The 23,620-nt window shown below is 39.9% G+C and overlaps 1 protein-coding gene across 3 annotated transcripts in view; it reads right to left on the bottom strand.

Annotated features, from left to right (window-relative positions):
* FGD5 (FYVE, RhoGEF and PH domain containing 5) overlaps positions 1-23,620 on the bottom strand; it is a 69,976-nt gene that overhangs the window by 2,332 nt on the left and 44,024 nt on the right. For 2 of the 3 annotated variants that reach the window (XM_063411187.1, XM_063411185.1), the window contains exons 11-20: positions 22,591-22,662; positions 21,029-21,097; positions 15,116-15,199; positions 13,530-13,609; positions 9,225-9,324; positions 7,665-7,802; positions 6,491-6,593; positions 4,249-4,403; positions 2,456-2,584; positions 626-774 (exon numbers count right to left, since the gene is read on the bottom strand). In XM_063411187.1, coding sequence (XP_063267257.1) covers positions 626-774; positions 2,456-2,584; positions 4,249-4,403; positions 6,491-6,593; positions 7,665-7,802; positions 9,225-9,324; positions 13,530-13,609; positions 15,116-15,199; positions 21,029-21,097; positions 22,591-22,662 — 1,079 coding nt within the window. The remainder of the gene's footprint in view (positions 1-625; positions 775-2,455; positions 2,585-4,248; positions 4,404-6,490; positions 6,594-7,664; positions 7,803-9,224; positions 9,325-13,529; positions 13,610-15,115; positions 15,200-21,028; positions 21,098-22,590; positions 22,663-23,620) is intronic. The other variant, XM_063411188.1, reaches the window with a different exon arrangement.

The following is a 23,620-nucleotide window of genomic DNA, read 5'->3' as shown; positions in this document are numbered from 1 at the left end:
GCTCTAATGAGGAACAATAGTTCTGTGATTAAAGCAGGAAGCTGAGTAGTGGGAATCTTGCTTTATAGTACAACCTCGACCAATGATCTATTGTAAAATCTCAAAGACAGTACAAATACTTTCTTAGAACAGGAAAGATGGATCTGGTGAAGTGTGATTTAAAGCAACAAAACCTCCTATAAACACTCATTTCTTTTTCTGTGTGTCTTGAGGTGCTGGATTTTTGTTACAAAAAATATTTTTTTTATTTTTTACATTATTATGTGAAAGCAGTAACATAATGGGAAATCCAAACAATTATTTATTGATGAGAAAAGTAAGAAATGGGTAAATTGAACATATAAATTAGAAGTTTCTATACAGTAATCACCTTTGACAGACTTCTAGCTATGACTCTTGAGGCTCAGTCTCTTCTTTACCTACAGAAGGGAGCAAATGCTCCTTCCTGAAGGAACTGAAAAGCACCAGGTGAATTTTTTATATCAGTCAGGCTAGTCACATGCAACCTGGCTTAATCGAAATGCTGAAATCTGGTTGTTTCATCTGTTATGGAGGCGTTCTGAAGTGAAGGGGGGAAAAATCCCTATGTATGGTCACTGGCTAATGTGGAAGTCTATCCCCATACCTGTGTGCTGAATTGTTATCCTCTGCTCGGAAGCTATAAAAGAGCGTCTGCTTGTGGTAGAGATGAAAAACTGTATCCATGCTTCCTTCCTCCTTTTCTGGGGTAATGGTGAAACCCAATAAAGGCAAACTTTCTGTAGCAACTTTGTCCTGAAAGTGAAGAAATGAAGCAAAATTTAGAGAGAAGGCTTGTGAGAGATTGAGGGCTCTATCTGAAAAGCAAATGATACAACCCCTCTGTGACAAATCTGCAAAGGTAGTAGTCAGAATGTTCTGCTGGATGTATGGCTTATAACCCAAACAGGAGCATACCTGTGTACTGCACATGTTTTATCTAGGCTGAGTCTTGAACACTAGCTCTCAAGGTCCAGTTCTCGTGATCATCCACATGGCCATGAAGGTCAAATCAGCCGTTACTTTGATAGCTGTCTTTGACATTGTGGTCCAGGAGGCAAACTTGAGATTACCGAGAGTATAGCAGCAGTTCTGTAAGCCTGACACTCACTTCCAGTGATGTTCCTTTCAATCACTTTTATTTGCTGGCTGCAAGCAGTAGTCCTTTTGGTACCATGTCATTTCTTTTCACAGCACTAGTGACTTTTTAGAAATTTGCACTTTCTCAACAGCACACATGCTTTCTAAAAGGCTGTTTGGAAATTTCCTAGTTAGTAGTGCAATTAATCAATAACTTATTCCCAAGAAACTTCCATGAATTTTGCTTGGCAGACATAGCTTTGTACAAGTTAAAGAAAACCATAAGCCTTAATGAAATTGCAGTTTAGCTGTTTACTGACAGCTGCAGTATTGGTCACTGTATTTAGGTAGGTTATATATGTATATTGCCTTTGCCTCTGCTTTTAGAAGGTAAATTGCAGACTAGGAATGTAAAGTAAACTATTGTTGTTTTTCCCTATTGCTGAACCAGAAATAATCACTTTTAAGGTTAAAAGAGATAAGGTAATTGTGTTGGATACAGAATTTGATGCTCATGGTCTGAACTGCTGGCCAAACCATGAATCCTTTTGTGACTCAATCTCCTCATCTATTTAAAGGAGATAACATTATTTCATATAACCATCACAGGGATGATGATGGTGCAAGTTTAAATATCTGACATTTGCAAAGTATTCTAAAGGCTTAAAGTACCAAGCATTGCTTTGACAGGTTTTTCCATTCTATATCCTCTATCTGAGCAAAATAAATTCTTATGTTTTTGCTTATAAAATCTATCCATTACAACCAAACTTTATATCACACTTCAGGTTTATCTCTATTACAGCTATTATAAAATAAGAAAAGGCATAAAATACATAAAAATTGTCTAGCTGATACCCAGCCTCCTTGATTGTGAGGAAGATCTTATGGGCCAACACAGAAGCATTGTTCTTACGTCTGCAGACTGCCTCTTGTCTTTCCCTGTTGGTACTCGTGTGACAAGCGTGTCCTATTTATCCTTGCCGAACTACTGGAATCTCATCCCCACCAGAAATGGATCATAGTACTCTCTAACTACAAAAATATGTGGCAATTACTAAGTGCGCATGAGAAAACCGAAGGATCTTGGAGTCTTTAGGTGTAAATATGTATGTTAAGGTTCCCAGTGGTTGACAATTTGTAATAGTATGAATAGTAAGAAATCAAATAATGAAGGGCAGCATGTGAGAGCTGCCAAGCTAGGACTGTGGCTGAGCCAGTCTGTTAGGACTAGGTCTCAGAAGGAGCTAGTTGTATGAACTACTGTTTACACCTTTCCCATTTACTGCTCTTCTGCCTTAGGAAGTAAAGAAGGAGTCTCAGATAGAAAACTGTTTCAAGTCAGACTGCACAGTACCTCGTTTGCTATGTAGGTGTAGAGGACTTTGCCCTTGATAACAAACCAGCGTTTCTTCCAGTGTCTTTTGCCTCCCTTACATCTGCTGAGGTAACCACTGATGGTAGCTCCCTCTCCTGAGGCTGCCACCTGGAGCAGGGTAGGAGAAATTAGGATTTGTTACAGTAAAGGCTCTCCCCCTCCCGATTAAGAATATTTGCATCACACCAACCACTAAGTGAAACTATAAAAGTATTGATACAGAAAAAATATAAGCATGGTATTATGGCTCTTTTTAACTGTTTGAATGTTTATAGTTAAACTTAATTCTCACTAACTCTAATGGAAAATATGCAGTTGAGTTTTAATTGAGGTCAGTAAGTTTACAGTTATGTTCTGAAAAGCTAAACTTGTCCCTTTTCCCACATCTGGTGTTTTTTTGGTGCTTTTTGTATTTTAAAAATACACACTTCCAGAACTGAATTACAGTCTTGTGGCTGAACACTTTTGAGATGTGGGTATATTTAGGACCTTGCTGTGCTTTCATATTAATTTTATGTGAATCACTTTGGTAATGCCTTGGTTTCATTTTTGAAATAATATTTCTGAGAAGACTTCCTCCTCTCATAGAAACATTTTGAGGTATAAGTGCTTAATGTTCTTAAAAATCCAGGCTTTGAGTAGATGGAAATATATACATACTCACATAGAATGCAGTGTACACATTAGTTACACCAGTAAACTGTAGTAGTATTGGATTTGGAAACAAAGGGCAGAGATTCAAAACCAGCTTTTGTAACACTGATACAAGAGATGACAGAGAATTAATATAGTGGAGTTTTGCAGCAGAACAGAAATGTCCCTGGACCTGGAGCAATGCTATTGTGAGATAGTTCAAGTTAATAAAGATGTGCTGTTTCCTTCTGGGTAGAAAAGTGATGCTTTTTTCCTCATGGGGTTGAAATTCTGCTTGCAAGCCCTTTGAGTACTCAGTTTGTGTGTTTGTATTACGTGCATGTATCTTTGGCACAGTTTCACGAACAAACTTCAAGAAATTCCAGTGTCTCCACTGTACAATGAGTTCAGCAAGATGTTTGCACCCTAGTCTCTTTAATACAATGATAAACGCCTGCAGGAAATGGGAGTACCTTACTGTACTCAAGTTCAGTGGGCAGTTTTGGTACCTAGAATCAGTCATCAACATGATTAGCACCTTGTTCCTGGAAAGAAAACTAACATAATTGGAAAAGTTATGGCCCAATTAAAATTGGTGATCATTTGTTTACATTTATGAAATCAAGATTTTACCCATTTGATTTGAAATAGGGTTTTTTTGAGCTGGAGGTAAAGTGCCTGGTGAAACACGTATGCTCTTGAATTGACTGCCAAGGACTATTCATTAAGTAGGTCTATTTCCTAAGTGTTATTTTATTTCTCTTGAAATCAAAGTAAGATTTCAGAAGTAAAGGTCTTGTCAAGAAAGGTAACTGAAGAACAGTATATGATGCTCCATTGATCTACCCTCTTGTTCTACCTAGTACATTGAAAGCATTTTAGTTTTTTCGAGACTTCATAGGCTGATGAGCAAATTAAAGTACCATACTCTAACTGGGTTTCTCGTGGGGCTCAATATACTTTTGTGGTATCTTTAGAGCTCAGAGTATTTTTGTATTTTAAATGCTACTGTGGAAAACAAACCTAAAACAAATTGCCTGATGACAATAAACCAAGGCATGTGCTGAGCCCACTGCACACAGTATAAATTAAAACATAGCTGCTGAAATATGAGCATGCAGTTTTCTGTAGTTCCTTGCCTTTCTTGGGCAGCTTGGTCCTACCTCCATGAGAGCTGAAGGGATTCTCTTCTGTTTCTTAAAAGATGAATAATGAATATTGTGAAAGACAGAGGAGAAGGCACTGCTTGAACACCTGGATGGAGTTGGAGGGAAGCTCACACTTAGTGGCCGCTCTGCAAGATTAAGAAAATTTAGAAAGGGAAGACGGAAATAGATAAGTCAGTATACATCAGGCTAGCGGAGACACATGATACACTAATACAAATGACTAAGGAAAATGCAATGTCTCTTCTATACACAGTTTTTATTTTAGCCTTTCTTTCAAATCAACTTTTTGTGTCTGATGAGTGGGTTCCATGGCACCCTCAGTTAATGGTACTAACCTAAAGTTTCTTGAAAAGGCCTGTAAGAAAGCTGACAAAGCATAAAACACAGCTTGTTGTGTTCTTATTTAAAATGAGCATTAAGCAAATGGCTTTGACATCTTTCTCCTCTATGTTCTGTAACACCTTTCTAGGATAGATTCACTAATGCAACATTCTTTCTGTATGAACCATTCATTCTCTATGAATTGTGCATGGGAGACAGTTATTCTGTAAGTTTCCATTAGGCCTGCATGTCTGAGTTCATATCTTCGTGATTTCACTTCTGGCAACACATTATTTGAAAGCTCTTAGTAAAGCACAGCATTAGTTTAGCACAAATGTGAGTTACTGTTTCTGGACAAACAGTGGCTTGGGAATGCTTTTTTGGCTGTTGTGACAGCATCTGTTTGTGTTTTCTTGGCTAGTCTGAATTTCTTTAATCAGGATGGTAAAATGAAGCTTCATCTGTCCATACTCTTTTTCTTGGCAGTGTAGTAAGCTTGCTTTTAGAGATGCTTTTACACATGTCTACATGTGTAGTTGCACAAGGAAATTATTTCCTGTTCACTCTCTGTTCATGTATTTGTAACTCCTCTCTCCCTTTTGTCTTTTATTTGGATGTGCACTTACATCAGAAAAAAGACTTATATAGTAGGATAATTATACAAAACTCTGGATAGGTAGTAGCTCTTCTGCTTTGAATTCACAGTTTCATCTGTAATTAGATAAACTCAGCCCGTAGAACAGCTCTTAGCGACTCTGCACTTAGCCTCAGTATTTCTTTTTGTAAAAGCTACAACATGGATGAGGACAGTGAAGAACCGTACAGACATTGTTTATTTTTTTTAATTAATTAGAAATGACAGGGAGTAGTTATCCTATAATTACATCACAGAATAAAATAGTTCAGACAGAAAGAACCTACAACAATCTAGTCCAGCTGCTTGACCAATTAAGGGTTTCCCAAACATTAAAATATGTTATTAACGGCATTGTTTAAATGTCTCTTAAACACTGAGAGGCATGGGGTATAGATCACCTCTCTAGAAAGCCTGTTCCAATGATTTGCCACCCTCTGGAAAAGAAAGGTTTCTTCATGCCAAGTCAGAACCTTCCCTGCTAAAATGCTGAACCTTTCTCATGTGTCTTGTCACTGAATCAGACAGAGAAGAGATCAGCACCACTGTTTCCATGTTCTTTCCTCAGGAAGCTGCAGAGAGCAATGAGGTCACCTTTCAGTCTCCTTATCTTCAAAGGAGGCAAACTCAGAGTCCTCAGCTGCTCCTTGTAGGACATTGTTTTTATCATTATTCTGGTTTATCCAAAGGTCAGGGGAGCTCTCACAGAACCTGGCTTATAATCATAAAATCCCAGAATGGCTTGAGTTGGAAGAGACCTTAAACCTCCTCTTGTTCCATCCCCTGCCATGGGCAGGGATGCCTTTCACTAGACCAGGTGGCTCCAAGCTCTGTCCAGCCCGGCCTGGAACACTTCCAAGCATAGAGCAGCTGCAGCTTCTCTGAGAAACCTGTGCCAGGGCCTCATCACACTCTGAGCAAAGAATTTCTTCTGTCTATCTAATCTAATCTAATCTAATCTAATCTAATCTAATCTAATCTAATCTAATCTAATCTAATCTAATCTAATCTAATCTAATCTAATCTTCTTCTGTTCTAGTTTGAAAAAAGAGTTTGCTAAATTTGATTTTATGGCTCGCTAAAAAGTTTTACCTCCCATACAGCCTGGCTCTCCCAGAACCTCAATACACATGCCTCAAACTTGAAATGATGAGTACTATTTAACAAAATGCAATACAGAAGGAAGGCACTAAATCCTCCCCATTATACAAGCAGGAAATCAATTTGTTAGTTTTGACAAGAATTAAGGAATCTTACCTCTTTTCTTAAGTTCCACATAGCAGCTATCACAGACTTTGGCTGCTTGATCTTTGAGATACCTCATGGGGTACTTGTTCCTTGAACAATTTCGACATACAATCTGTTTCAGCAAGAGAAGAGGCACTTAAATATAATATAAATTTATAAGTATGCATATACAAAATAAATCCCCTGAGCTGGCTGGGAGAGGAATTGGACCAGACATGACACTCTCCTAAGTCCGTGACAGTCAGGAAAGGTTTGCTGTTTGAAATGTGATTGCCACAGCTTTACACTGTTGTAAACCACGTAGAATTGGTCACTCTCTTTGGTTGCACACCATTGCTGTCTCCTTCTCCCCAGGAATTCACATCTTTCCTACCATTGAATCACAGAAACACCACTTTAATACTACTACTGTTTTTGTAGCTTTTTTAGTAACATTGTTTTCTTAAACAAGCTTGCATGTTCCTCCAAACCCTGGTTATGTACAGACTGATTTTCTCTGTGGAATTAGGAAAAAGACTAAGTTAAATGCTTTTTTTATCCGATTAAAAATTACAGGTAGCTTTATTAAAATAAATTTTAAAATCAGGTTAAAAGACAACCATGGCTTAAAACAGGACTGCAGATTTATGTATACAGCCAAATCTCTAGAGTCAGGGGTTAATGGACAAAACCAATAAAGCTTATAGATCCCCTAAGCTTTAGGACAAAAGGCAACAGCTCTTTGGAGCACAGAGGAAACTTTCCCTTTAGTCACTGATCAAACCATGCTCTACTGCTGAGTTTCTTCACTTTCCTTGGAAGATAGTTCTACCAGCTGTTATTAGGGATAGGACATGGTATAGTTGTGCTGCTGCTCTGGGCCAGAATAGAGATTGTATTTTTAGTGTATTGCTTCATTGTCTCTAGAGCTAGCTGTGCATCAGCTATAAGGGCTGTACTCAACAACAATTACCCTGTCAACCTTTAGCTAGCCTTTGGGAGGTAATTTGACCTTAAGGCAAGGTTACTGTTATTCCTTCTAGCAGCATGAGAAACCTAACTAGCCACTTTAGCAAAGCGCTCACTGGTTCCGTGAGAAGTCGAATTCTGGTCCCGAGGTCGCTAATTTTCAGGTTACAGCAGGAGCTGGCAGTGTCCTAGAGGTGTGAATAAAACCCCCCTGAGAAGCTTTCACAGCTCTTACCTTCCCACAGGCATGGCAATGATGTCTCCTCAAAGTAAGGGTAAAGTCACAGCCACAGTTCATGCACATCATGACGTGGGACACAGGCACCAGTGTAGGAGGTCTCTCACCCAAGGCTGTTCCAAGCCTTTCCCTTAGCTTAAAATCAGAGAAGAATAAATGAAGAATCACCCACACCTCCTAAGTCCACTTATTCAGGCCTATTGCATTACATGCAATTCTCTCATTTCAGTCTACTGTCACCTGCTAAGATCTCCAAATTTTCTCACTCCTAATGCACTTATATAAGTGACATACAGCTGCTTCAGCACTGAAAGATTACTACATGCTTCTGTTAAAGCCAGAGTCACAAGTAAAAAGTAAAAAAAGCCAGAGTCAAAAGTAAAAACCAAACAAACAAAAAAACCCAACAACACATAAATCTATTTTTGGTCAGGCCCTGACACTCTTCCACATCAGACAAGTTTCTGACTAATTGCATATGAAAATTGAAGGTAGAAGTTAACTCATTAACATGAGTTAAAAGCACCTTTTTGTTAGCACCTTTTGAAATAATATCCATAAAAATCTCTACAACCTTCAGTTGAAAAAGCACCTGAGCTCTTGTCATTACAACTTGGATGGCTGTGTGATAAGGGAAGAGAGAATAAAGAAAATAGGAGAACCAAATTTACCCCACTCCAAATCTGATCCATGCCTTCTGGTTGATCTCAATATATGTAAGCAGCTTTAGAAAATGTATTTGCTGTTCCTAGTTCTTGAAATGCACCAAATGGCAGTGATGTTCAGGTACCTTTACTCCAAGCCTGGGGAGCCATGATCAGTGAGGAACTGAATGCAATCTAATCAGCTATCCTGAGCTCCGCTACTTCAGGTTCAGCACCAAAGTATTACGGGTACCCCACTGCTGGTTCACAACAGCTCAGTGTTTGGCACGAGTAGGACAAACTTTTGTCCTTTTGAAGGATTGTTTCCTATGTGGAAATTAGACTTTTGCAGACATGCAGGATCTAAACACACACAAATCAAATTCTTCCAAGTTTCTCCATGGGCGCATTCAAGCTTACACCAGAGGCAGAGATGCAAAAGATACAGGTTTTCCCTCCTTAACTGGGAGTAGAACAACTGAAAATAATGAGATAATAATATGCATAACTGCATTGGTACAATTTCAAAATCACTGGTGAGGTTTGCACTGGTAGTGACTTTATTGTGCATACGATACTAGTGTAATTAATAGATAGCTTAGGGGTTTTTTTTAATCTATGAAGTTTGTAGCTATTTTTAATTAATCCAAAATAAATACTTGTTTGTCCTTTAGGACAAAACAATCTTCCTCCAGAACAACTAAGCAAAGGCCACAGAGTATGGACTGTGATTAATGTTTCAGAGGTGGCCCATGAGCTGTGATGAGTTTATTGTTCAAGCTTGGCATACTTGTTTAAATGAAAATAGAATGTCTGGCTTTTAGGAACTCTGCATTGTAAAACCCTCTTCCTTTCCTCTCTCTCTTGCTCTCCCTTCCCTTTTCAAGCATTGAAAGATTTGGCCTCCTTTTACCTCCACGCTGCTGTGGAAAGTCGAAGTCTTGTGAGCTTTGCAGTCATCTGGGATGTGTTTGCTGATGCAGCTGTACCAGTCATCTCTTTCTGAGCAAGAGCTGGGGAATGAAATACAACAGAGCAGTCATTGCCATGCACAGCAGGGACCGAAACAAGCTGATCAGAGGAGAAAAGTTTCACTTCATGAATGTTTGCTTTTCCCCACTACTGCACTGAACTAATAATTTTCTGACTGGGAACAAAAGAGACTGTTGGACATATTCAGAGTGATGATTAGCCTAGCTCTATGCTTAGGACTGTGACCGAGAAGGAACTAAATGCCCAGAAAATTTTTCAAAGTAGTCTCTGGCTTTGCTATAAGCCGCTCAATCCTAGATCACACAGGACCATACGAAGTGTCTCTTTTTGTCCTGTCTGCCCTATCTGTTAGGCACTCTAGTGCATAGAGTGTTGGCATATATGGGTTCCTCAAAGCAGGCGTATTTATGTTCATCTCTACAGTGGGCTGCTTAGATGAATTGCATGTTGGGAAATGTAGAAGTGCATTGCCCACGGTAGAAATGTGAACAATTCAATTTTCCTTTAGCTTCTTCACATATAACCTCCATTCTCCTGGAACAGAAGAAGCCACGACAGCCATTGGTGAAGGAAGCTGGGTGTCCTGTGGAGTGGAGGCCAGTAATTCTCTAGACTGGCCCCTAGATGCCCCCTACACACAAGGCAGACCAGCGAGCACTTTGCATTTCCCTGCTAGTCCAGCTACCCCCAAAAGGCAGCAGGGTGCCTGTTATTCCGCAGATGCATTTGGTCTGTTACAGCCATGAGGTATCCTGCCTGTTTTAGCTGTTTTTTCTGCTGACTTCAAACTGTGTACTTCCTGTTCATCTGAAATTCTGCACAGCTCTTGTGGTTTGTAGCCTCAGTCACAGCAGGGAATACAACTCAGTGTGGTCTTCAAATCATACCAGCCACTCACATTAATGCTAGCCACTAGACTTTTTTGTAAAAAGTAGTAGTGGCATTGTTGCCAGCTGCTGTTCAGCTGTGATTTCCTCACACTGTCCTCATGAAGTCTTGTCAACAAGACATCTGAGAACAATTTCTGTTTTGTGGTCTTCAAAAAAAAAAACACTAAAAGAGAGGAAATGCCAGATTTTCTTGATGATCTTTGACTTGGCATCCCTTTGCATTATAAGCATAAGTCCTTGTCTGAAAAACATCAACCTGTGCAAAATTAAACAAGCCTGGAGCAGAAACTCTGAGCTACTGTATGTACTACAAATTGGCTAGCGTCTAGAAGCCAAGGATCTATGTTATGGGAGATCACCTCTGTCAAGAGTCACACTATTAGTCTTGGAATCCCAGAATGGTTTGGGTTGGAAGAGACCTTAAAGTTCATCTCATTCCAACTCTCTGACGTGGGCAGGGACACCTTTCACTAGACCAGGTTGCTCAGAGCTCTGTTTAGCCTAGTCACTCCTTATTACTACCAAAGTTACCATCTGTCAAATTAAGAAATCTGAAGATATCTGTATCTTCCAGACAAATCATGTCCACTGTCCAGAAAACATTAAAAGAAGTCCTGACTTTCCTGATTTAAACACTTATCTTGCTAATTCTTTCATGGAATTTCTCTTTACTTGAAAATTTAAATATGATTTTAAAAATCCCAAAAAACCATAAAGGAAATCATGGCCTGTATAGTGGTGGAAATTAAAGCCACTTTAGGAAAGACAGGTAAGAAGGACAACATGCTATCAAAAGTCTGATATCTAACTGGCTCCTTTAGCCTCTTCTCCACTCAGTTAAAAATATCTAGGAAGTAATTGCAGATTTTTAGTGACTAAATGTGGGAATAACACCCATATGCTGATGAATCAGATAAATTATGTCAATTTGCATAGGCCTGTTCTTAATTAGCTATTTGACTGGTTGCATGAAGGCTCAGAGGAACTTTTGCTGAACCTCTGACACTCGGAGAAGCTCAGCCCTTGATCCACCATTGCCACATTTGGTCCTTGTGGGATTTTTTTGAATGCATCTTCTGTGCTGAGCTATCAGTTCTTCATGTTAGCTCATATATTCATCATTAAGCAAATAGAAAGAGGGGGTCAAGTTGTCACTGCATTTCACTAGACAGCAGGGGCCATCCACAGAACACAGAAATTTGACCAGGATGGAATTTTTTCACAGCCCTACCACTATCGCTCTAAATTGGCCTTTCAGGAGGTAATATTGACTGTGTTCTCCTATTATTTTCTCTGGTATTTTATATAAGCACTACAGGGTTGTCCCTGTGTCCAAGACTAATACTTTTGAAATGCAAATAAAGATATAAGAGCATATGGGCCTTCTTCGTAAGGGTGCTGTGCTCAAATCTGTTAGCAGCTCCATGCTAAACCAATAACATGGCTCTTCAGGTGACTGAGCCATTTTCAGCAGAAAATTGAAAGACTTTGATGCAGAAAGCAGTGCCATCTGCTCATATAGCTATGCTGACTTCTGAGCTTTGGTCATCCTAAGTCTACTGTCTTTAGTCCCTGACACCCATGCTGTATTTCCTCAGTTCACTCACCTTGTCTCATACAAATATAAAGACTTTGAGGTTTGCATTTTGGTTGTTAACCATTGGCCTTTAGTGCAGCTTGCAGCCCCTCAGTGTGAGCAGTAAAATACACAGTCTTTAGGGATACTAGAAGCCTTCTGCGCTTTTCTGTCTTTGGTGCTTCTTTCGGTGAGTGTAACAGGCCAAGGATGTCGTGCAATGGAGTTAGGAGAGCGTGCTGGCTGCTGGTTCACTGTATCTCGTTAGTTCTGCCAGCCAGTACAAAAAGGAGGAGGAATAATTGTTCTTGGGTGACTTATGGCAGATTGGTCGCAGAATGAGCAGCATAAGGAGAGGGAAGGGGCTCTATCCCAGCCTCTGTTTGTCTGTTATCAGAAGAATAACCTTAGTCTCAGGTCCTGGTTCTATCTCCTACCAAATAAATACAGTTCACCGTTGCCTTACATACTTTGTTATGTGAATATGGCATGGACTTGATATGAGTACAAAAGTCAAAGAAACATCCTAATAATACAAGCAGTGCTTCCCAAGCTGCTCACAAGGGATGACAACTTTAGTTGCTCTGAGGAAAGGGGACGTGCAACAGAATTTGCCTCTTAGAATGCAGAAGGAGTGTACACGGCTTGCTTTTATAACAGGTAATTCAGAATTACTGTGAGTATAGTTTGAGGATTGTAAAGAGGGTGGAAGTCTAATGAAATCTCAGATATGGTTATGGTTATAAAACGAAATGGACCAAAAGGCTTTGACAGGTAGCTGAGCACTCCCCACAGATGCAAGTACTCTGGGAAGGATAAGAGCTGCAAATTCTGATTCTGAATAAGAAAGTGCCATCCCTTGTGTTTCTTTTCTGCTGTGTAATTTAGGAAGTCTGCTGTGTTTCTAGGCATTCTGTTGCATGCTGTAGTTGCAGATTTATAGTGGGAAAGTCAGTATTTAAAAGCACCAAAGAACTTGTTATTTGGAAGAATTAATTTTAATACCACTGCTAGTGGGATATATCTTTTGGAATAAACTACATGTGGAAAACAAACCAGTTACCTTTCTGCTATAGCTGTAGGTAAATTAGTGGGATAGTTTTGGACTAGAACCATGAAAAGTACAGTAAACTGCTATCTTCCAATCAGAAACTGATCTACGATCTCTTTTTGGCACTGGCTTGGGATCCTAGGACAGAGATCTTGACTCCCACTTGCATTTAATACTAGCAGTACACAAGCTCATTAGTGAAATTCCTTTTATTAGAAAAACCCATGAGGTTGCCAGTAAGGTTTAATTTTGACTTTGACACTTAAGCACTGTTAAATACTTTTATATCTGTTGCATGGTATTACCTAATTACTATTTTCTCCAGGAGTTTTACAGCCCTAGAAGTACAAGGTAACAAAGGAACCTGTAAAAGCGAGATACAACAGACTCCTCTTGTCACAAAGAATGTAAGAGATAATGGAAAGTACCCAGGCTTCTTCTTCCTTTTCTCTTTAAGATGTTATCAACAGCCAACTTCTAGTCTTTAGGGAGTACATTAATTGAATTAGATACAGTTTATGAGCCTTGCACTTATAATGAATGTTGATTGTGTAATCAAGTACTCAGCCATTGTCAGTCACCAACAGCAGACTGAAAAAAGCTAGTTAAAAAAGAAAGAGATACCATTTCTGTCTTGGGTATTGGTTGGGCTAATCTAGAGAGCTCTGGAATGCAATACCCTCTGCCGTGGACATTTGGGAACAGTACCTTGCTGACAGGGTCAGGCAATGTTCACCATACTCAATCTTCAGGATGTTTTGGGCTTTCTCTATCATTGGGCGACTGACCTAGGAAAAAATGCCATGAACATGAACGCGGACATGAGTTAAACTGTTTATAACCAGTACACCACACAAGTCTCAATGCATATGACGTCTAATATCCCAGACATCGGTTTCATATTTCAATGCAAAAAGATGGGCACTAGGGTTTTTTGTATTGCTGCTGTAATAAGGAATGATCTCTATTTAAATATCAGGGTGTGCTGAAGGAAAAAAATCTCTTCATCCAGCCTATAAGTGTGAAGTGTCTATGAGGGTTCAGTTTTAATGACAAGCTTACAAGATGTTTAGTCTGCCAAGTGTCAGAGCATTTTGGTCTATGCTTGTAATGAATAGAAATCACTTTTTTTCTGACATGCCGGCATTATACAATGAAGCACTTCAGTTCAGTAAATGCCGGTCTGCAGCAAGGCTCTTTAACAGCAAAAAAAGAAGCCAACTTAAAAGCTACAGCTCAGCTAAAATCTTTTCCCTAGCATGGAGTGTATTAGTAGCCTGCTAATAGCAACAGCCAGTGAAGAGAAACATAGCTTCATGGTTTCATACATTTTTATTAACATGCATCATTATGTTAGTGACTCAGTGTTTCAAATCTACCTCAGTAAGTACTTGTTCCACAACTCCTTTTCACTTAATAGTAGAATGTTTTGCCAATTTCTAGGAATTGTTGGGATCCCTGGGTTAGTTTTAAACTCTTGGGTCCCTGGTGTGATCAGCTCCCATCACCTTTTCACAACACCTTAAACTTCCTATGTCATTCCACTGAAATTAATGATTAGTAATTCTCATCTTGTATGTTTTCTAGACCATCAGACTCCTGACTTGTCACTTCAAATCCTCTTTCATATAAATACAACCTGGAATATTAGCTATATAACAGTTATGAAGGTCTAATAGACCTCCGTGGTCCACTATCTCCTGTTACATAGGTTCTGGTGCCAATGAGTACTTAGAGAGACAGCTTAATTGTGTTTGCAATTTATAAATTTATTGAAGAAGAAACGGGTTTTATACCACTGCATTGAATTGCTCCCAATACACCTTTTCCCCATAAAGTTGGCTAATTGCTTTTTGAACCATTAATGCTTTTGATGAAAACAAATAAACGACACAATGAAAAGCAGCTATGTGTAAATTCTGAGTAGCAGGAGTTTAAAACCAGGCAGACTAAGCTCTAGTGAATACATTGAAGGGAACAATAATGCATTGCCTGGAGACAAAATGGGATAATAAATATTTTCTGTTTCCTGTTTCATGATCAGAGGGTAACTGATTTTGGCTTGTATTATTTATGCAGTCTGAATAAGGCTGTCATACTAAGTCACAGACTTAGAGATAATCTTCTTATGTTTGATTTTTACCATTTTTCCTTCTGTATCCTGTAAGAGACAAGGGAATGCCTTGATAACAAGTCTATCCCCTCTTTCCCCTTGCTGGATATGATATAAACCAGTAAAACAGCAGCTCACTATAAAACTTTAATTCAAGCTTTTTATAGTGATGAAGCATTACCTTCATGCCTGAGACAGCCAAGGTGGTTTTCAGTCGGTATTTGCCATCCTTCTGGGGATATGTGTACAGCAGAACATCATTCATCTATATGAAAAGAAAGACAAAATCAATAATTTGCAATACAGCTTGCAGGCCTGCCTGCCCATTCTCCTGGGAGAAGATACCTGGAACAAGCTGTAACCTGATGAATTGCTGGGGCTATTACCTAACCCTAACCCTTTCCTAATATCCAGCCTAACATCTCTTGACAGCTTCATGCTGTTCCTTTGGATCCTGTCAGAGAGAGCAGACACTGATGCTGCTCCTCTACTGCCCCTCCTGACCACGATCAGGTCTGACCTCAGTCTCCTCCTCTCCAGGCTGAACAATTCAAGTGGTCTCAGCCACTCAACTTACGGCTTCTCCAGATCTTTCCCCATCTCTGTGTTCCTCCTTCAGATGCTCTCTAACAGCTTTAGCTCCTTATACTGTTCTGCCCAAAACTGCTCACAGTGCTCAGGGTGAGGCTGCCCCAGTGCAGAGCAGAGCAGAGCAGGACAATCGTCTCCCTTGCCCAGCCAGTGATGCTGACCCTGGTGCCCCCTGGACACGGCTGGCCCTCTTGGCTGCCAAGACACAACTGACTCATATTCAACTTCTGCTCACCAGGACCCCCAGGTCCCTTCTCATGGTGCTGCTCCCCAGTGCCTCATTGCCCAGTCTACACTACAGGGTTGCCCCTTCCCAACAGTAGTCCTTGTTAAACTTCATATGGTTGGTGACAGCTCGTCTCTCAAATTCTTCGAGGTTTCTCTGCAAGGCCTCTCTGCTCTCGAGGGAGTTGACAGTTCCTCCCTGTTTAGCATGATCAGCAAACTTACTTAGTATCCCTTCAAGTCCTGCATCCCTGTTGTTCATGAAGCTATTAAAGAGCACTGGCTCTATAATGGGCCCTGCAGCACCTGGGCACTAACCTCAAGCAAGTGAAGTCCTGAGAGAGATTTTCAGGATCCTGACATAATCTGCTATGAGGTTTCTTGAATAACAAACTTAATTTATTTTATGTATTTTAAAAGTTATGTATCTCTTTTAAAACCTGCTTATTCTTTTATTGCTGTTGATAAAGGACGACACTATGGTATACACCGTTATCATGACAACCCTGATTAATATCCCAAGATTTTACTAAACATTACTTTGCTTTATAACTGCCCATTGGAATTTCTTTTCCTCCTTCTTTTTTCTCCCTATTTAGCAGTAGGCTGTGATTTGGAGGTCCTACTAGCCACAGCTTGAAACAGTGAAATTATGACAAATATTTCAAATCTTGTGAAGCAAGCCACACATATTCATGAAGAAAGACAGAATTTTCACTCACTGCTGTCTCCTTTGCCACACGCACAGTAAAGACCTTAGTGATGGCCATGTGAATGGTAGGGACAGAACTAGCATCACTACCAGTGGTTTCATGCATCATTCTGCTTGAACTGTCCTGTGTTCCCTGAAGGAAGGGAACCAGTGAGGACTGGCTGATGATGAAAGCTGATCTCACAGCATCTCAGAAATCTGCAGTAGAAGAGATGGACTGCTAGAACCCTATGGGAAGTTCCCACAAGTCCCTGGGCTTCAGAGACACTTCTTGTTTGCCGGAATACTTTTGAATAATTGGGATTCCCAGACTGCTTAGAATTTGATATTGGAGCACATACCCTTATTCTCCATTGCTCCATGAACACACATGTTCCCCAAAATGACAGTTGACAACAAAGAGAAAGAAGGATGTGTCTCATCTTTAATTCCCTTTTTATCCATTACTGCTTTCCTTTCCCCCCCTCCTCTTTTTTACAATTCTTTCTGTTGTGACAGGTATCCAGTAACATTAGAGTCAATGCAAGCTTTCTAACAGTGTTCAAATTGATTGATCCAAACAAGTTTATACCTGCTGAACTGCTGGCATGCATATGTAATATACTCTCTGTCTAAAAGCTTCTACCACATGTTTGGTTTTTCTGAATGTTTTAAATACTAGTTAATTATGAACCCTGTCTTCATCTATTCAAGTCTGAGTCAAACATGCCCTGAGTGTCAGCGGAGCATTCTGAATGTGTACTGGATCTGTGTTTTCCAAGCTGTGACTCCAAACATCTTCTATACTCCAACCCTGCCAGATAGAGCATTAAACAGTCTCCCATTTGATAACAGCTTCCTGCAGCCCATTTTCAAAACAAGTGGCCTTTGCAGAGAAATCCTTAGAAGGGTGAGATAAGAGACAGGCTCTGAGTTGCAAAGTCCTGTAGCTGGGAGGGAGTTGGGGGACCTGCCAGATTCAGCAGCCCATACTGTGCCACAGAGACCACAACATCCTTGTAAACAGAGACTGGACTCAGGAAACAGACATACAGCAAAACTCACCAAACATCCTGCCAGGAAACACCAGATTCAACAATAACATCACCCTGCACAAAACAGCCAGCTCAAGTAACATTATGATACACACAACATCATAAACATTTGAAATCTGTCTACACTGTCATGCCTATATGGGCTGTGCACAGACGTACAGTGCGCTTTATGGGCAGATACATATTCAGAGCACACCACTAAAGCATACCTTGATAGCACAGGCCAAGTAGGAGTCCAGCACACACCCAAGTTTTACAGCATATTCTAACTACAACTTCAGTATGATGGGCTTATCTCCTGGGATGTGTAGGGATTAAATTCAGGGTTATCCTTCTGTGCGTACTCCTGGTCTGAAATTCTCTCCAGGTCCTGGTCCTGACTTAGCTTCAGTCAAAGTTCACTGTTAAGAACTTCAGAAAATGCTATTCATGTAAAAATGTCTTTGGGACAGTGAAGGTAAATACAATTATTCCATCACAGCTAAGCCAAACTACATCTATACATGCTAGCTTCTGGTGATCTTTTTGAGTCACAGCTGACATGGGAAGCATTAAAAAGAAGTTCTGAAAGGTTTGGGGCTTTAATAATACAACCTAAATGCAAAACCTGAGTTTTGCAAGTGACTTTGAAGGATTATAATATGGTCCTTAGAAGAGAAAGGCTTTAAATAAATGTCAGTTTTAAGAGACAATGTTTAGGAAATTATTCTAGTCTTGGGGTTTTGGCATGGGTTTTTCTTCCACAGTGTCCCCAGACATCAGAATCAAGATAGCACCGTCAGAGGGAAGGATATTTTCATGTAGGTATGGCCTGTTAGTGAAAAGTGTTGGCAGTGATGGTTGCTAGGGCCTTAAGACCTATGCTTAAGACCATTAAGATGCAATAACCATGCTGCATGCCAAGACAGAAATATGCTGGTATAGCTATGCAGTAGTTACCTTGCTGTACCTACAGGCTAAATAGTCCTTTAAGCAGTGCAGGAGTGCTAGTGACATGTGCTGCAGTGGTACCACTGAGAATCCATAGCAGTAGTAGTGACAAGCAGATAAAGCAAGACCATTAAGGTGTTAATGCAGGAATTACCATATTCCACAGCAATTTTCCTGCAATTTCACCATACATGGAATTTCTTTGCAACCTGAGGAGCATTCATATGGAGGAGACTGGATTAAAAAAAAAATCGCTGTACTCAAGGGTAGATATTTGCCAATAAGTTTCAAGTAGTTTTAATGATCTAATCACCCTCCCCCTGCCCCTGCTGGACATACAATACAGGAAGCCTGAAGTGATGGCAACTTCAGTGTGCTAGACTAGGAAAGAAGCCAGGTTTATGCGTCTCTTGGTTTTTGAAAGTGACCATTATGACTAGCTCCACCCCATCCTTTGCATGACAGCACATTTGGTCACAATTTGCCTTGCTGACTGAAAGGAAGAAAAAAAACACTTCTCCTGAATACTGAAAGCATCTATTAACAAGACATTGGCTACTGTAATGTCTCCAGCTGTCAAGAAACACTTCTTTCTTGGCAGCTGACATGTGACTTTGAGCATCTGAACTTTCCCCAGGAAATAATTCCTAAACCAGAGAGTGCCAGAAAGTATTTTATATGTTTGGTTTGTTCCAGTAATACCTTTGGCCTCTTGTGACTTGTGACCTTCAAGCTGATATAACCACTTTGGATGACTTGAAATTTATATAAGTTTATCTGACGTTTAAATTACTTTCCTCTCAATGTTTATTATCAACCTGATTTCTAATCTTCCTTTAAAATTCTCTATATCCGTTGCAATATTTAATTTGTAGCACTTCAGTGTTTGTCATAGTAATGGTTTATGACAGCAGCAACAAATACACTGGAAGACTAAAGGGTAGCAATGTATTGGAATTTTGTCCCAGCTTTAGCCACAATTCCAAAATAATTTTGTATGCTAGCGAAGGCAAGTGAGATCAGCAGAGAGATCAGTAGAGATGTAATTATCATCTGTTATTAAGTGGTCATCAGTAGACTTCAGAGTTACTGCTGCTGAGAACGTTGTTTCTTAAGACCAACTCCTGGAGTTTCTGGCGTAGCCTTTTTCCTGTGACAGTCACAGAAAGTCATGATTTGATATTTATTGCACTTGTTACAGTCCATTGATGCTGACTCCATAAAACAGAACTGCAGCTATCTCATATTTGAAACTTTGTGTGAAATCCACCATTTTCAGTACATGAAAGTCTGAATTTTCACAGAAACCACGGAAACCATCAAAAAAGTGCAGCACCAGCACTTTGTCCCATCCCATCTGATCTTTGATTATGACTGCAATGTGTAATTGAGGAGGGAAAGAAGATTGTGTATACACTCATGCACAAATAGGAGTTATAAGTAAGAGGTAGAAATAAGAAGGAATAATGCAAAATATATGGCTTCTGTAATAAGCCATCTTTCCTCCTTACAATGATCCCATGGTGAAAAGAAAAGCTGTCAGCACTTAAAGACAACAGAAAATACAGATTCCAGGCATATAATTCATTTATTTTTAAATAAGTTCTGCAAGCAATATTTTAATGTTAATAGCAGCAGTAATGCCAAGTTCTTTGTGGCTTTTTTTTCTGGTAGGGAGCGCTAAAGAATTTTTCAAACATTAACAGGTAAGCAGGTAACAAAGTCCTAAGACATGGATAGGTATCATATTCCCCTTCATACTGATCAGTGCATAAAAATATGTGAGGTTACACAATAAGCTACCTGAAAAGTTGAGAACAGAGCTCAGGAGCCTGGAGTTTCAGATACGCCTTATAACTGCGCAATGGAGTGTGTAATGCAAAACAGAAAGCATAAGTGTTCATAGTGTATCTCCAAAACAGTGGGATTTCATCTGCTTTGATTTGCAAATGGTTGCAGTAGGGTTGTGGACCCTTGTAAAGGGTATTCTAGTCAGGTGATGAAAGGTCCATTTGTCCTAATTACCCTAGAAGAATGTTGCAAACCATCACTGAAAACTGTTCTAATCCACACTAAGCTGGAGGTGTGTGTTTAGAGGTACCACACTGAGGCAATTCACAAAAATAACAGGTCATTTACATGTATGTGGACAGCAGGAGCTAAAACCCAGTCCTTCAAAGATACAAATCCCTCCCAAGTGTGGCCAAAGGAAGTTTTCAGCTACTTAGCAGTAGAGTATTCTCTCTTGCTTCTGATTAAATCTTCTAAGGTCTTAGGATTTTCAAGTGTGCAGCTCATTTCCTGAAGGTATTCAGGAGTTCTCATCTTCCTGATCGCCATGAAAACTTGCACTTCTTTGCAGAATTATGTCCTGGTGAAGGCTGTATGTAACTGTGGCACAAGTGCAGGGTTGCATGGCCCGTACCCCTGTATGTCCAATGGGACATGTGAAAGGACCACAGCCCTATTAGTAACAGGAACTAACTCACCACATCACTGTTGATGATTATATGACTTGCAGCCTAAAATCTGCTGGGCTTCAGGGCTGCACAAATGCATGGGAATATATGAGAGAGACAGTAAAAATATAAAAAAACCTTACCAAGAACAAATGTCGAGGATGCCTGTTTTTGCCAGAGACTTTCATCAGCGTTCCCTCTTTAACAAAGATCTGAAGGAGAAAACAGCAGATTGTAATCCTGAGATTTTGTTCTGAATTTTATGGTGAAAAGAGAGTATTTCTTCTGGGGAAGGAGCTTCTCCAATGCCATTCATCAGCACAAGAAGAGACAGAGAACCTCAGCAGTTGTTTCTAGCCTTTACTCTTTATGATCTGGCTTAGTCTTTGCCCAGGTTAGCTCTGCTGCCCTTCATGGCCCGCATTTGTGTCAGTACAAAGTGGGTTGGAAACCCACTTGTCCTCAGCCCACTCTTTCTGCACTGTGGGCTGTCCTCAGAGACAACCGTTAGATTGAAAGCTAACATATAATGGGCTTTAGAAAAGGATTCTTGTCTTTAAAAGTCCTCTCAAATAGACCAAAGAGAAAAGCTGAAACCTTGGGCTTTAGTATGCTACACCAACTTAACTGTAACTGCATTTGTAATTTGTATAATTTTGCAAGCACAATACTTTTTTCAGTCCATTTTACTATGTGTGTAGGCAGGACTGTGTATGTAAGCAGCTAAACCAGCACACTAGAACTTCATTGCAGTCGTTTTTGAAAAAGTCTACCATAACTGAACTACATCAGTGGATTAACAGTCATCTGCTCTTTTCTGATGGAGAATAGATTCTAGTGTACTTTTCCACTCTAGAACAGTTTATAATCAAAGAGACAAATCCTGCAAATTCTGTATGCTGGGCCTTGCAGAATTTGTTAAAGCGTTACCTGGTAAGGGCAAGTGAGAATACTGATGTTAGAGAGAAAAACAAAGGTTGGCTGCAATATTTGGCTATTAGTATTCTTATGCTATGAGTATGCATGCCTTGAAAATTGCTTCATGAATTTTTGTTGAAGATATTGGTGAACCGAAGGGAAATTCAGAGTTGCAGAGCTCAAGAAAGAAATCTTTTGAAGCGCAGAAGTAGGTTGGAGCTGAGGAAACTTGACAGGTTTGAAAGTCAAAAGAAAAATTTGCATTTGATGTGGATAGCAAGACAGAGCACTCTCTCACATTTCTGTTGATGAGTTGCTTAAAAACAGTATCTTGTATTAAAAACACCATGAGGGAATGGTAAAAACATGAGTTTGAAAACAAATTATTGCCCTAATTTAAGGTTCTTAGCTAGCCATATAAAGCACAGAGCCTTTTCATGCTGCAAGTAATTCCTGCTCAAGTTGCAGCCTTTTGACAGAAGTATATAATGAGGAAAGCAGTAGCTCCATCAAAATACACTAGGTTTGGGGTGTCTGAGGACAGCTGAAGTGAAAAGCCTGCTCTATGTAAAAACAGAGACAATGCATGCCTTTCCCAGCATGACCTTTGTTTTGTGCACTGCCAGAGAGACGTTTTTTACATAAACCAGTGCCCCAATGCGTATCACAATTGCTCAGTAAACAACATCTGCAGACATCTGAAACTTGGCCACCTACATCTAAGCAGATGTGTTGCTGGCCAGAAATGGCGCCCTTACCCCAGTATAGGTCTGCCTGCAATACTCACCCTTCCTGGTTGGAGGAGACCACTCTGCCCTCTCACACTGTGCTCAATGTGTACTAGCTTCTGCAAGTTTTCCTGGGAGAGAAAAAAAGCATTTGGAAGGCTGCAAGGAGACTGTTTTTATACAAGCAGGCAAAATTTCCCTCACACTTCCTCACGGTTTTATTTCTTTAGAACTGATATTACAGAATTAGGTTTCAGAGAGAACTGAGACCAAGGATTTACACCCAGTAAGTCTTCCTGACCTATGGATTGTACAAAACCTCATCACCTGCATTCACATCTGCTGTGACCTTCTACAGTTCATTTACTTGTGCTTCCCCAGTTCACCTTCCAAAGGAACTGCTAACTTCATATGGTATTTATACATTGGCTTCATTGCTGACTTTCTGGCTCAGTGAGCTAATAAAATAGGGACAGAGACAAAGTACGGTATCTACTCCAAAGGCCTGTGCTTAAGTGCCATGACACAGATAATCCAAAGCATGCTTTGATACCTTAAGACTATTGCTAGGACTATCTGAAGATTTACATTCTGTGATAATGGATTCATGCCTTTGCAACAGGGGATTTAGAAGGTACATTAGTAAGCAGGCAATGAAGCTGTATTTCTGTTAGGATGTTTTGCAAAAATCAGGAAATTTATGATTCAAGGCTATGATTCTGATACTATTAACCATGTATCTGGTCTTAAAGCACAGTCAGTCAGTGGGCACTGGCATCAGGCATGAACTTATCTATGAAGATGGTAAATAAGATTAACCTAGATAAGTCTGTGCTCCCATTAAAAAATCAGAATATAAGAGGGAAGAAGGGATGTCTATAGCTTTTACATTATTGCTAGTCTTTTCAAATATCCTTCCATTTAGCAGGTGAGGCTATTAAAACAGAGGCTTGTGCATGGGATTCAGCTGTGATTTTTATCTGATCAGAACAGTAGAATGGGGTGCCCAGCAGCAGTTAATCATCACTGGAATATGCCTAAAAATTAGAAGTCTCCTATCTAAGCTAGCCACTGCATCCTGTATCTTCA

The sequence above is a fragment of the Prinia subflava genome, chromosome 14 (assembly GCF_021018805.1).
Source record: "Prinia subflava isolate CZ2003 ecotype Zambia chromosome 14, Cam_Psub_1.2, whole genome shotgun sequence".
NCBI classification, from domain to species: Eukaryota; Metazoa; Chordata; class Aves; order Passeriformes; family Cisticolidae; genus Prinia; species Prinia subflava.
This window is presented reverse-complemented; position numbering and strand designations above follow the sequence as displayed.